This window comes from Gavialis gangeticus, unplaced genomic scaffold (assembly GCF_001723915.1).
Source record: "Gavialis gangeticus isolate Ggan-Ray unplaced genomic scaffold, GavGan_comp1, whole genome shotgun sequence".
Lineage (NCBI taxonomy): Eukaryota > Metazoa > Chordata > Crocodylia > Gavialidae > Gavialis > Gavialis gangeticus.
In genome coordinates this window covers 83317-95816 of record NW_017729014.1, presented here as the reverse complement: position 1 = coordinate 95816, position 12500 = coordinate 83317, and the positions used below count along the sequence as shown (strand labels likewise).

General features: G+C 46.5%; 1 protein-coding gene and 1 long non-coding RNA gene across 3 annotated transcripts in view; one reads left to right on the top strand and one right to left on the bottom strand.

Annotated features, from left to right (window-relative positions):
* Nucleotides 1-4220, top strand: part of LOC109293582 — a 16451-nt gene extending 12231 nt beyond the window's left edge. The window contains exon 3 of the long non-coding RNA XR_002096335.1: nucleotides 3716-4220. This is a non-coding gene — a long non-coding RNA (uncharacterized LOC109293582). The remainder of the gene's footprint in view (nucleotides 1-3715) is intronic.
* Nucleotides 4221-8978: 4758 nt separating this feature from the next.
* Nucleotides 8979-12500, bottom strand: part of UTS2 (urotensin 2) — a 7825-nt gene continuing 4303 nt past the window's right edge. For both annotated transcript variants that reach the window (XM_019512045.1, XM_019512046.1), the window contains exons 3-4: nucleotides 9904-9947; nucleotides 8979-9225 (exon numbers count right to left, since the gene is read on the bottom strand). In XM_019512045.1, coding sequence (XP_019367590.1) covers nucleotides 9109-9225; nucleotides 9904-9947 — 161 coding nt within the window. In that variant the 3' untranslated portion in view covers nucleotides 8979-9108. The remainder of the gene's footprint in view (nucleotides 9226-9903; nucleotides 9948-12500) is intronic.

The following is a 12500-nucleotide window of genomic DNA, read 5'->3' as shown; positions in this document are numbered from 1 at the left end:
ACAGCCCCCGCAACAGGGGCCACATGCCCCACCCCCACTTGCTCCCCCAGTCTGCTGGATTGCTGCCCTGCCTGGCCCCATCCCCTGCCAACTCCTGCAACCCCCTGATGGCTGCTCCATGACCCACTTGCACTCTCAGTCCCCCAATGGCTGCCTCACCTGGCCCCCACCCCCTGGCACTTAAAAAAGCCTTGTACTCACTGGCAGTAGCAGGGGCTGTGAGGCCTTGTGGCATAGCCCCCCTGCACAGCAGGGGGCAGCAGGGCCCAGCCCCAGCTGCCTGGTACCCACACTGCCACATCAGGCAGGTGCAGCCAGGGTTGGGCATTGTACAGCTCTGCACACTATCGGGCAGCTGGGGCTGTCACCTGGGCCCCATGCTGCTGGGGGGGCTCTGCCACGTGGTTCTAGTTACCCCAATAGCAGCTGCTACTGCTAGTGAGTACAGGATTTTTATGTTTTTTTAATTGCCCGAATGCTAGGGCCAGGTGGGGCAGCAATTTGGGAGGGTGGGGGGTCTTGGGAGGCAGGTGGGGGATGGGACACAGGTAGGCAGCATGCTTCAGCACTGGGGCAAGGGCCAAACAGAGACGCTCTGGCTGGCTATCCGAACGTCTCTGTGGAGAACATTTCTCATCTCTGTGGAGAACATCCCCCCTCTCAGTGTGGGGAACATTTTTTTGTTCCCAGACATGCCTCTAGCAGCCATCTCAAAGGGCTTTGAGATGTTGCAAGAGGCACATGCACACTTGTCTAGACATTGCCATCAGAAGGTTTCCGGATCTCCTCTGTCTTGGATTTGGAGTCTCTAGCAATTTGTATCCATAAGGGAAGATTATACATGTTAAATTTTACAATATTCTGTCCATGTGTTAACAGCTAAAACCCAACAACTATCATTTCAACCTTGCTTTTCAAACAAAGCAGTTCTTACCTCTTTATGGTAAAGAATGAATCCTAAATCACCCAGATTTGCTATATTCCTGTGATGTTTCCACCTAGCTTTCTGTGAGAATTAAAAGGGGTCCTGTTAGATTTGTTATGGCATTTTTCCCCTACATTATTAACAACACACACAATTCCTAAACCAAAGTACTTTAGACTTTAATCTGTTTATCTTTGCTGTTCTCTCATTTACAACTGTCACTAAGTTAGTTAGTTCAGTGTTGTTTTCTAGTCATGTTCAAGTTGTTAAGTGAGGAGGTATTTAGTTTGCTGTCGTTTCAAGGAAATCTGTGTATGTTAGTGTGGCCGTTTTGGGTACCGTGGGCTCCCCTGGTTCTCGCCTGCCACGACTCCGATCTTGTTAAGAAAATGGGGAGGAAAGTGATAATTAGTACCCGCGGAAGGACCACTCTCGGTCTATTTTATAACCTCAGAGCTATTTATTCTTTCTTATTTTACAGGAAACCAGTTGGGAGGCAGCAGCTTATCAGGATTGTCCCTGAAGTCGTCTTCCCACTCTGCTGAGGACCCCCAACCCCTCAACAGGAACGGTAAGGGTGACGGTGTGCTTCACCAGTTTGAGATGCTGTAGACTATTCGGTGTCTGCAGGGTCCCCTCCGTGTCCTCTGTCCTGCAAAAGGGGATCTCCGGGCTTCTCGGTCTAGCCCGCTTATCTTAATCAAAGGAAGAAACCGAAAAGAAAAAAGTTTTCCTTTGTTCTGCTCTCGCTGGCAGCTTCCTGCAGTTAAATTGTCCTATTAGCGGCTTGTTGCAGCCGCCGCCTGCGTCTTTCTCTGGCAGAGCCGGCGTGCAGGCTCCGTGGCTCTCCCACGGTCGGGGTTTGCCCTCTCGGTCCTCAGTGTCTCTCGCCCCTTAGGGTTCTGAATTCACCCGGACTCTTCAGGGGTCTGGGCCGGGGTCATCCCTTCCGCTGCCCCTTCGGCTCGACGTAGACTCCCCGATCCTTAATGCCGGCTGCGGCTCCCGCCCACGGCGCGGCTCCGCTTCTCCCCGATTTCACCGCCGTTCCCGCGGACTCAAGGTCAGCCAAGGCGAGGGCTGTGTTCCGGGATCCCTCTGATCCTGCGTTGGGGTCCCTCTTCCCAGATCCTGCTCTCTGGAGGATGTCTCTCTCTTTCTCTGTGGTGCCCGAAGGCTATCAGTCCATGCTCTTTTTGTTCGTTTTGGCGAGCTAATCACCTAAGCTTGCCTTAGGTGTGTAATTTCCCCCACCTGGCAGGGTTCGTCGTCGGGTCAGTCTAGCTCCGTCTTACCTAAGTAACAGGCTCCTGTCAGAGTCCCTGTTACAGTTTAAAAGATTTCTGTTACCTTTTAAACACAAGTATTATGTTTAAGCCCTTCTCCTGAAATAAGGATTTATAAAATCTAATTTTTACAGAAATTAAACTCCATGGCCATTGGTGACTTATAGGTCATGCACCCCCTGAGGTTGGCTGTGCACCCCCAGGAAGCGCCAGCCACAAAACTGGAAGTGCCGGTGGAAGTGCACTTCTGGTTTCGCTGCTGGTGGTACTGGGCTCAGCAATTGGCCACTGGGGGATGCCCCCCTCCCCCACCGGCGATCTGGTGCCCTGCCCAGACTCAGGAGACACCAGTCACCCATGTCCATGGCCAACTTGAGCAGGCAGTATTCTTTAACCTTCTGCAGACTTTACCTGCTCTGCTGATGCCCCTTGGCTTCCTTTTTCCTGCTAAAAGTAAAAATCTTCATTTGGATGTTAGTTCTTTCATTTTGAATTTGTTCTCTTTGAAAGTATGAAATTCAGGAGGAACTCAGACACTTACTACTTGGTGTACCTGAACTTCAAACATGTATGGATTTAAATGCTTCAGTTTAGGCATCCAAATTCAGAAATTTTGGCTGTATTTTATATGTATCTTCTGATGCAGCATAAGCTGTTTAAGATGCTTGCACAGCAGGCAGCAGCCATGTGAATTGTGGAAATTGCATTAGTCATTTGCCAAATCCCAGTATTAAAGGAACTGCTTAAACCGGTTTAAGCCTGACTGAATTTAAGCTCAGCAGCTTGCTTCTTGCTCTTCATTTTTGCTCCTCATATTGGTATTTAATGTTTTCTCCTCTTCTCCAGCTGTTTCCACTTCCTTGAGAGCAGTTCCCATGTCACTGAAAGCACCAAATACAAAGGGGTGGGAGGTAGTTTCATAGTTTCTAGGGTCAGAAAGGACCTGAGTAGATCATCTAGTCCGACCCCCTGCCATGGCAGGAAAGAGTACTGGGGTCAAACAACCCCAGCAAGGTGTTCATCTAACCTCCTCTTAAAACCCCCCAGGGTAGGAGCCTGCACCACTTCTCTTGGAAGTTGGTTCCAGACCCTAGCTGCCCTGACCGTGAAGTAGCGCCTCCTGATATCTAACCTAAACCTACCCTCTGCCATCTTGTGACTGTTATTCCTGGTCACTCCTGGCAGTGCTCGGGGGAACAGTGACTCCACCAATAACTTGCTGTGAAAAAAGTAATGCATCTGTACAAAGGGGACTTCAGGCAATCACCCATTTCATTTCCTTGCTGGGCTTTTGAGCCAATTTTCCTGTCAATTTTGATAAAATTATTTGGGTTACGTTACAGTCACCAGTGTGCACATAAAATAATAGCTTGTATAGTTGCTGCTAGTTAGCAAAGCCAAAACAATAATTGGCGCTTCTGAGTCATGATGGCATGCCTCTTCACTAGTTGGACATGAGGCAGTTAATACTTGCATGGCTTTTTCACCATAGTTCTTATGGCAGGGCACAAGATGCTTCCGGATAATGACAGGCGGGGTAAGAGAACTGAGGCATGGGGGCAACTTGCCAAGGATACATCCCTGGAAGAGCCAAGAATGATCCAGTGTCTGGAGTCACAGTGCAGCATGCTATTCCTTGTGCCCTACTTGTTATAAAGGAGAAAATGCTTGGTGTTTTTGGGACTCAGATATTTATTGTCGGTTGAAATTTCATATTGATTAAAACATCTCTTTAGTTTTGGGGAGTCCAGTCCTTTTTGTTCTCATGGTGTCTGCCTCTCTGAAACTTTGTCCAACAAGATTCCTTTGCAAGTCAAATCTTAAATGAACCATACATGAGTGCTGTAAATTTGAATGGCATGCCATAGCCATAAAGTTTCTTATTTTGAGAAGCTTGCAGTCAAAGACCCCAATTCTACAGAGACTTAGACTCCTGATCGGTAATCATGCACCTTAGTAGTCATTGGGTGTATCTACATGTTCATTAATGCACTTTTGGTAACGTGCATTAAATTTAGGACTTCCATTGTGAGGTACTAAAAAAGGTGCATTAGCCTATTTTAACGTACATTAGCGAAAGTGCATGGCTTTTTTGTGACCTTTAAATGCACATTAAAACAGGCTAAAGCACATTAAAATGCATGTGTAGACATGCCCATTGTGTAGCAAGAAATGACAGATGGAGTGGGTAATAAGGTATTAAAAAAACAATACCTGAAGACATGTGATTGTGGTATGTAGGGAATTATGATATTTGTTTACTGATGGAGAATGAAATAAGTTTACCCTAGGCTACAGACAGTTGCATTCCCTGAACCAGAGTTAGAAGGAAAATATGCCTGGCTCCCACAGCATCTGCTCAGCTCACTACTGCACACCACTTTACTATAGAATTGACCTGTGCTGAAAACACATATCAGGTCTTTCTCTCCATCATTTCCAGGCATGGACACATTTGTGTCAGTTTACCTTAGCTTTGTCTTTGTAGTTTGTGCACAAGGCCTGAGTGAGACCTAGTTTTGATCTGAAAGGCAGGCAAATCATGTATAGTAGCCAAGTTCTCTTAGTTCATTGATGTGGCCTGATTTTGCTTGGTGTAGTTAGAACACTACTCAGTGGGTTAGAGCTTTCCCCCAAGGAGTTGCTTTAAAAATAAAAAATAAAAGTGATATTGCTACTGGTTAAAGATTAAAATGTAAGGACAGTAGTAATAAAGATTTTCCTGTCCCCTGCAGAGGCATTGGCAAATCAGACATTCAGTGGTTGGAAGTGATAAACCTTTACTACATACAGAACTGCAGAGTTGTTAGAACAAATCACAATTTTTTAAAATGTGTATTTTAAAGGTTCTCTTCACAAATCAACTGAATAACATCGTGTGAGGAATTACTTGAAGAGTGCACTTATATTGGTAGTTTGTCAACTTTTTTACTGCACACTATGTTGGATGAAATTACTTAATAAAGATGGTTGTATGATTTCAGTTGTTTTGTTTCCTTCTTTCACTGTTTTTCATTCACTCCCAGGAATGGTGTTGGTTGTTGAATGCTGATACACATTTGCTAACTGCAAAGGATGTTTGCTGAAAATAGAAACTTGTGGGGTTCAGCATCCAGAATTTAGAACATGAAGTTTGTTGGATCAGAGAGGCTGGTAAATAGTGAAAGCATCTTTTAATTATTTAATTTCATTTGCAAGGTTTAACTCCTTTGACTTATGATAATTTTCACTCTATTCCTGTGCTTTCTGATGCCCATGGCTTTCTTTGCACATCAGCCTCTTCTTACCATTCTTTATCAGTTCCTTACTGACTCCTAAAATCTTTGAGGTCCATCTTTCTCCCATGTGGATTTTTGAGTCATTTCCTAGAAGTTCTTGTTCATTGCTGAAGCAGCAGGAAATGAGAGGCTTTGTGGCTGGTGCTGACCTGGTGACCTGTGCAAGAGAAAGATGCCTGTTGACACCCAGAGATTTCTGATAGATACTGTGTGCATTCACCCACTCCATGCTTTCAGGGACGTTTTTCTGTGTCATGGCTAATTCCATCTGTCTTAAGATTCATGAAAAGTGAACAAGATTTATTAGAGCTGTTGGCTTTGTTTAAGGAGCTGGGTCACAAATTGATGTTGTATGCCAGAGAGATTGATGTGACCTACTTCGCTGGTAGTTGCAGCTTTAACCCCAGATGTACAGTACAGAAGCCCTTGCTAGCAGGCCTCTTACACAAGGTGCATGCTGCAGAAGGTAGGATTCCCTTATACCTTTCTGCAGGCCTCTTGGAATTCTGCCAGCCTAAAAAGGGAAACCTGTGGTTTGTCATCTTTTTTCTTCTTTAAAAGATAAAATCTGTGTTTTTCCATAGCAAACAGAAAACTGGATCCCTGCTGATAATAAAGATGGTTCCCCTGTTCTTTGCTGTGTGATCTCTCTAAGACAAGCACCCACAGATGCATAAAATTTCTGTTGTGTTTTTCTCTAGTGATTAAAATTGGTTTCTTTTTTCCTAAATTTGGCTGTCCTTTTGAGTACCTCACCTCAAGAGGAGTTTGCAACCTCACTGCTTTGACTGACTTAGGGTACCATCACACTATGACAAGATCATCCCTGGACAATGCTTGTCCAACCTCCTCTTGAAAACCTCCAGTAATGGAGAGTCCACAGCTTCCCTAGGGCATTCTAGTCTACTGCCCTACCATTTTATCAGTGAAGAAGTTTTTCCTGATATCCACTCTAAACCTACTTTGCTGCAGCTTCAAGCCATAGATCTGTGTCCTGCTTTCTGCAGCAACGTGCTCTCTGTGTCCTGCTCTCTCTTTGTTGTGACAGCCCTTCAAGTATTAGAACACTGCTACTGTGTCCCCCCTTAAGTGCCTTTTCTGCAAGCTGAACATTCCTAGCTCCTTCAACCTCTCCTTGTATGATTTCTTTTCAAGCCCTTTATAATTTTTGTTACCTCCCTTTGGACCCTCTATGACTTCTCCATGTCTTCTTTAAAATGTGAAGGCCAAAACTGCACACAATATTGTAGATGAGGCCTAACCAGCGACTAACGCTTTCCCTGTCTTGCACCTAATGTTTCTATTGATGCATCCAAAAACTGTGTTTGCCTTTTGTGTGGCTGCATCACGCTGCAGACTCACATTGAGTCTGTGATCCTTCTCAATAGTGCTGCTAGCTAGTCAAGTGTCACCCATTCTATATTTGCACTTCTGATTTATTCTTCTCAAGGTGGAGCACCTTGCATTGATCAAAACTGAAATTCATCCTGTTACATTTCAGTCCAGCTTTCCATTCTGTCAAGATACTTCTGAATTTCTGTCCCATCTTACATGTTTTCAATCCTTTCTATGATCATACCATCTGCAACCTTGCTCAATAAGCTGTTATGCCAGCATCTGAATAATTAAAAAACATGTTGAACAGCATTAGTCCCAGGACAGACCCCCTGTGGGACTCCACTCCAGACTTCCTGCCATTCTGATAGTAATTACCCTTTGCTCGCAGCTATTGAGCCAGTTGCTTATCCACCTAATAGTAGTTTTGTCTAGCCCACATTTCTCCAGCTTCTTTATAAAAAGGTCAATGAAACTTCTCACAAGGCTTGCTGAAGTCCAGATATATTATATCCACAGAATTCCCTTCATCCAACCAAGTTGTTAACTTTGTCAAAGAAGGAGATCAGATTTATCTGCAACAATCTGTTCTTAGTAAATCTGTGCTGGGTGCTTGTGGTCAGCCTTTCCTCCTCCAGATGCTTGCAAATGGACTTCCTTAGGATATGCTCCAGTAAATTCCTGGGTATTGGGTTGATGCTAATTGGTCAATAGTTCTTCAGGTCGTCCTTTTTGACTTTTTTAAAGAGAAGCACTACATTGGCCCCTTTCCAGTCTTCTGGTACCTTACCTGTCTCCCATGACTTCACAATTATTATTGCCAACAGCTCCAAGATCTCTTCTGTCAGTTCCTTTAGTACCCTGGGATGTCTTGAATTCATTCAGACCCTTCAACAGCTCTCTAATTGTCTCTCTTGTTATCTCATCCTTCAGCTTGTCCCTGTCCTTTATTAGGTGTCTGACTGCAGCCTAAATTTTTTTGTGAAGACTGAGGCAAAATAGCTGTTCAGTAGTTCCAGTTTCTTTGCATCTTCTGTAAAGTGTTCCCCCAAGCTGTTATAACAGTGGGCCCACATCTTCCTTGGTAGCTGGATTGTGACTCCAGCCAGTCAGGCTCCGGTTTTGGGCAGTATGCACTGCCACCATGTGCACCATCCTGCTTTTTTTGGCATGGGTTTTTTTGACCCTGGGATCTCCCAGGGTGAAACCCTCCTATCTCCCTACCCCCAGTGCTGCAAAGTAGCAGCATGGAGAAGGCCTGCATATGCAGTGTGTGGTGACGCAGATGAGTCTGCAGAGTCACATACTGCACATTTGTGCTCATCTGGATGCAGCCAAGGGACGAGTGAATCCTCTTCCCTTGAACTTGAACATCTACCCATCGTTGAATAATCCAAAGCCTTCATGCTGACACCACCATCTCAGACATACGTACGATGGTTCCGGCCTAGGCCCTTGCCTTCCGTGGGGAGGATCGATGAGAACACAGCTTGCGCTCCGCAGCTCTAATCTGCTCAGTGACATTCCTGGTGGTATTGTTGGTGCCTACATGGATAATCAGGAAAGGGTAGTGGTCTGAGGGATGGATGTTTGGTAGTCTTCCTCTGCAGATATAAGCACCACACTCATGTTTACCTAGAAACGGCCCAGGGAGCCCAGGCCCTCTGGGCATATGCTTAGGAGAGTGAAGGCAGAAGGGTGTGGGAAGGGAAGTTGTCACCTGCTGGACATAACTCCTGTGCTTGGTAATGTGCATTACAGCAGTGTCACATGGCCCCTACCCCTTCCCTCATGATTCCTCCTGCACCCTGGCAAAATGAACAATCTCCTGTGGGTTAATTTACACCATCACCCTCTCTCTTGGCTGGCATTAGTTTGTCACAATGAACATTCATGGAAACACCTTGCACAGGGCTGTGCAGTATAGTGCTGATTCACTCATTCTGCTGCTGAGAAGGTTTAAGGGAGGCATCCTGTGGGGCTTCTGATTTCCCAGACTGAGCCCTCTGTATGTTTGTTTCTCCCCATTACCAAGTACAGGGTGAGAGGGGCAGAGCTGGAATCACCACAAGAAAGTAACTCATTGCTCGCAAAATATTTGCAAAACATAGAAGATTTATTCATTTCCAAACAGCACAGAATGTGGAGTTAAGAGTCAGCTTCATATTTTTTTTTATTGTTCTCCTTTTAAGTCAAGTAAATCTATGTACACATTTCCAGGATAGTTGTTAACATCTGTATAAATAAAGCAGCTGGGCTCAGAGAGGTTACACGCCGGTGTAGGTTACACACAGTATTTCCAGAAGCACTCAGAGAGGTTTCCACGTTTCTTGTACTGTTTTCTCTCCTTGGCCAGCAGGCGACTCAGCAGAGCAAGTCGCGGATGACTTCCATAGAGGGCCTAAATTCAAACGGCCCAAGGCAAGTTTAGTGACTGGGGAAGACTTGGCCTAAATCCTAGGAAAAATCCTTTCAGTGAAATACTTCTGCTGTCTTTTACTGGGCTGTGTAACCCTATATTGTGCTTAGCTCAGAGGGAGAGAACCATAGCTCAGCTGTGAGGATTAACTGCTCTTTCTGCATCACTCTTTTATATAGGAGCAAGGTGTGGTAATGGTTAGTGATGGTTTTTGCATTACCTGTTGTCTTGGGGTTGGGTGACTTGAACTGCAGTGGCAAAGAAGTGTCATGTGGACACACCAGGTCCTGAGTGGGCCTTCATGTCCACATGGACATGAGTTGACCAGGACTCCTAATGTCAGACCTGCTTATTTAAGAAGGTAGTTTTCCAGTGGAGGGCTGAAATGCTAAAATAATGAGGAAATGGTTTTGATTTTCCCCAATTTTGGGTTCCTTTGTTTTAAAAACTATTTTTAAATTAAGATTTTTCCTGTCAGTATCTTGCTGAATTCCTCTCTTGCTGCTGCTTGTATACAATACTTCCTACATCTGCATATGGAGTTGTCATACATGGACTAAGCCATGTTTAAGGTCAGTGGATCTTTAAAAGCTTTCTCATTATGCGCTTCCCTTTAGCTTAACCCTGGGCACCTTTCGCTGACAGTAGCTGGTCAGTTACCTCTTTCATGCTTTCCTGTGGGCTGTAGCTGTTAAAGCTGAGACCTGAAAAATAAAATGCAATGAATTTCTTCTTTGCTTTGGAAATGGAGTTTGTACCTGCCCCCCTACTCACCCTCACACACTTGCTCTTCGCTGCAACAATGTAGTTCAGCAGAGTAGTGTAATATCAAGGCTTTGAGGAGCAGCTAACAGCTGTTCCCACCAACACAAGGCAGGTCTGTGCAGTGGCATGCCATTCCAATGCATCAAATTCTGGAGCGGCAGTTTTGTACTGAGTCTGACCTCCAAGGGCACCTCATCACAGCCCTTGTACTTAGCAATATCCACAGCTGTAAATTTCTATGCCTGAAAACACTGTTGCTTTTTCAGATCATGTGAGAGCTGTCAGGTGCAGTGACCATCCCCAGGCTAAGTCCTGGCTTTACCTAGAAAAACCCCTTTCCCAGCAGAGACCGCAGCAGTTTAAGACAGGTTTTTCAGGGGCCACCAACTCAGACTTGCCCACTGAGAGAGTAGAGGGTTCCCTTGCCCCCGTTGTCTTGTTCTTGGTCAGAGGTCAGCAACCCCCAGCATGAGGGCTGAGCATGGGATGCGAGGCCATTTTCCTTGGCGCACGTGGGGGCTGGGAGGCAGCAGCTGTTTGCAGCCTCGTGGCTGCAGCCAGCACCAGCTCTAGGCAGGTGCTTCCAGCCAGGAGGCTGGGCTGCTCCCAGCTGGTGGCTGGGAGGCTGCAAGCTCTGCTGCAAGCAGCTCGGGCATCATGGCTGGCAGCAGCTACCCCAGAGCCTGAGCCGGGTGCAACCCAGAGGCTATAAACAGTAGGGCTGTGCAAAGCTTCAGATCATGATTCAGATTTGGAGATGATTCGGAGCCAAATCTATGAATCCAAATTGAATCGTGGGAAGCTTTAGGCTTTCTGAATCAATTCAGAAAAGATTCAGCGATTCGGCCATAGGGTATAATGGGGAATCAATGAAAAATCTATAACTTTATTGTCTTTTGTTTGATTTGGATGAAACATGCAGGGATGGTAGCCTCTGCTGAGGGCATGATGTATGCCAATTTTCAAGGAGATAGGAGCAGGGGCTTGGGGGAAACCACCCCAAATTCTTGAAAGCAAAACTCATGTCATGTGTATGTGTTACACCACAGGGAGGGGCAAAACTGCAGGGATGGTAGCACCTGGTGAGGCCATAAAGCCTGCCAAGTTTCAAGGAAATAGGTGGAGGGCTTTGGGGGAAAATGCACCTCAAGCTGCGGACAAGTCAAACTCATGACATGAATGATGCTGTGTGTGTTAAGGCACAGCAGGATGAAAGCTGCAGGCTTGCTAGCCCCTGCTATGGCCATGAAGCCTGCCAGCTGTCAAGGAGGTAGGTGGAGGGATTCTGGGGCCCTGCTCCTCTAGCTGCTGACAGGCAAAACTTGTGACATGGGTGCTTGTGCAACTGTGTCTGTCTTGGGGCATGGGGGTGGGGGGAAAACTACTGCAGGCCTGGCTGCTAAGCTACTGTGTTACCAATCAATCATGATTCATTCAGGGACTGGCTCAATACACAGTAGCTAGCTACTAGTAGCTACTAGATAACAAGTTAATGAGCAAGGATTAACACCTACTAAACCACACACTAAGGAGAGGAAATAATCAACCAAGACAGAGACAGTCAGTTGCACAAGCACCCATGTCACAAGTTTTGTCTGTCAGCAGCTAGGGGTGCAGGGCCCCAGAGCCCCCCTGCAATGATCTCCTTAACAGCTGGCAGGTTCTGTGGCTGCAGCAGGGGCTAGCAGGCCTGCAGCTTTCACCCTGCTGCACCTTAACACACACAGTGTCACCCATGTCATGAGTTTTGCTTGTCTGCATCTTGAGGTACAGTTTCCCTCAAACCCTTGTACTTATCTGCTTGAAACTTGGCTGGCTTTGTGGCCTCACCAGGGGCCACCACCTTTGCAGTTTTCACCCCACTGTGGCATAACGTACACATGACATGAGTTGTGCTTTCAAGAATTTGGGGTGCAGTTTCCCCCAAACCCCTGCACCTATATCCTAGGAACTCAGCAGGCTTTGTGCTCTTGGTAGAGGCTACCACCCCCGCAAGTTTCATCCATATCAGACAGAAGACAACAAAGTTATAGATATTTCATTGATTCCCCATTATACCCTATGGCCAAATCTCCAAATCAGCTCCAAAGCTTTGGCCAAATTAACCGCTCTGGAAGGTCCAGGGGAGGGCAGCAGGGCTGGCAGTACAGCATGTGCGACCCAGAGCAGCAGTGCATAGAGGGACTGCACAGGGAAGCTGCCTGCTGCTGCAAGCTCTACACTGCCGGAGTCACACTTCCCCTGTGTGCAGGGGAGCAGTGTGGGCAGCACACAGGGTTGTGCCCCTCATTGCTGCCCCTGCTTGCAGGGGAAGTGTGGCCAGGGCAGCGGGGAGCTTAGAGTGGCAGGCAGTGTTCTGCACTCCCCACTGTGCCCTGCTGTGCCCAGTTCTACATGCTGCTCTACAGAAGCAGTGGTGAGGGCAGCACAGTGGGGAGCATTGCAGGTATCTACTGCCTCCCTGGAGCCCAGGGCTGGGGCTGGGAGGCAGC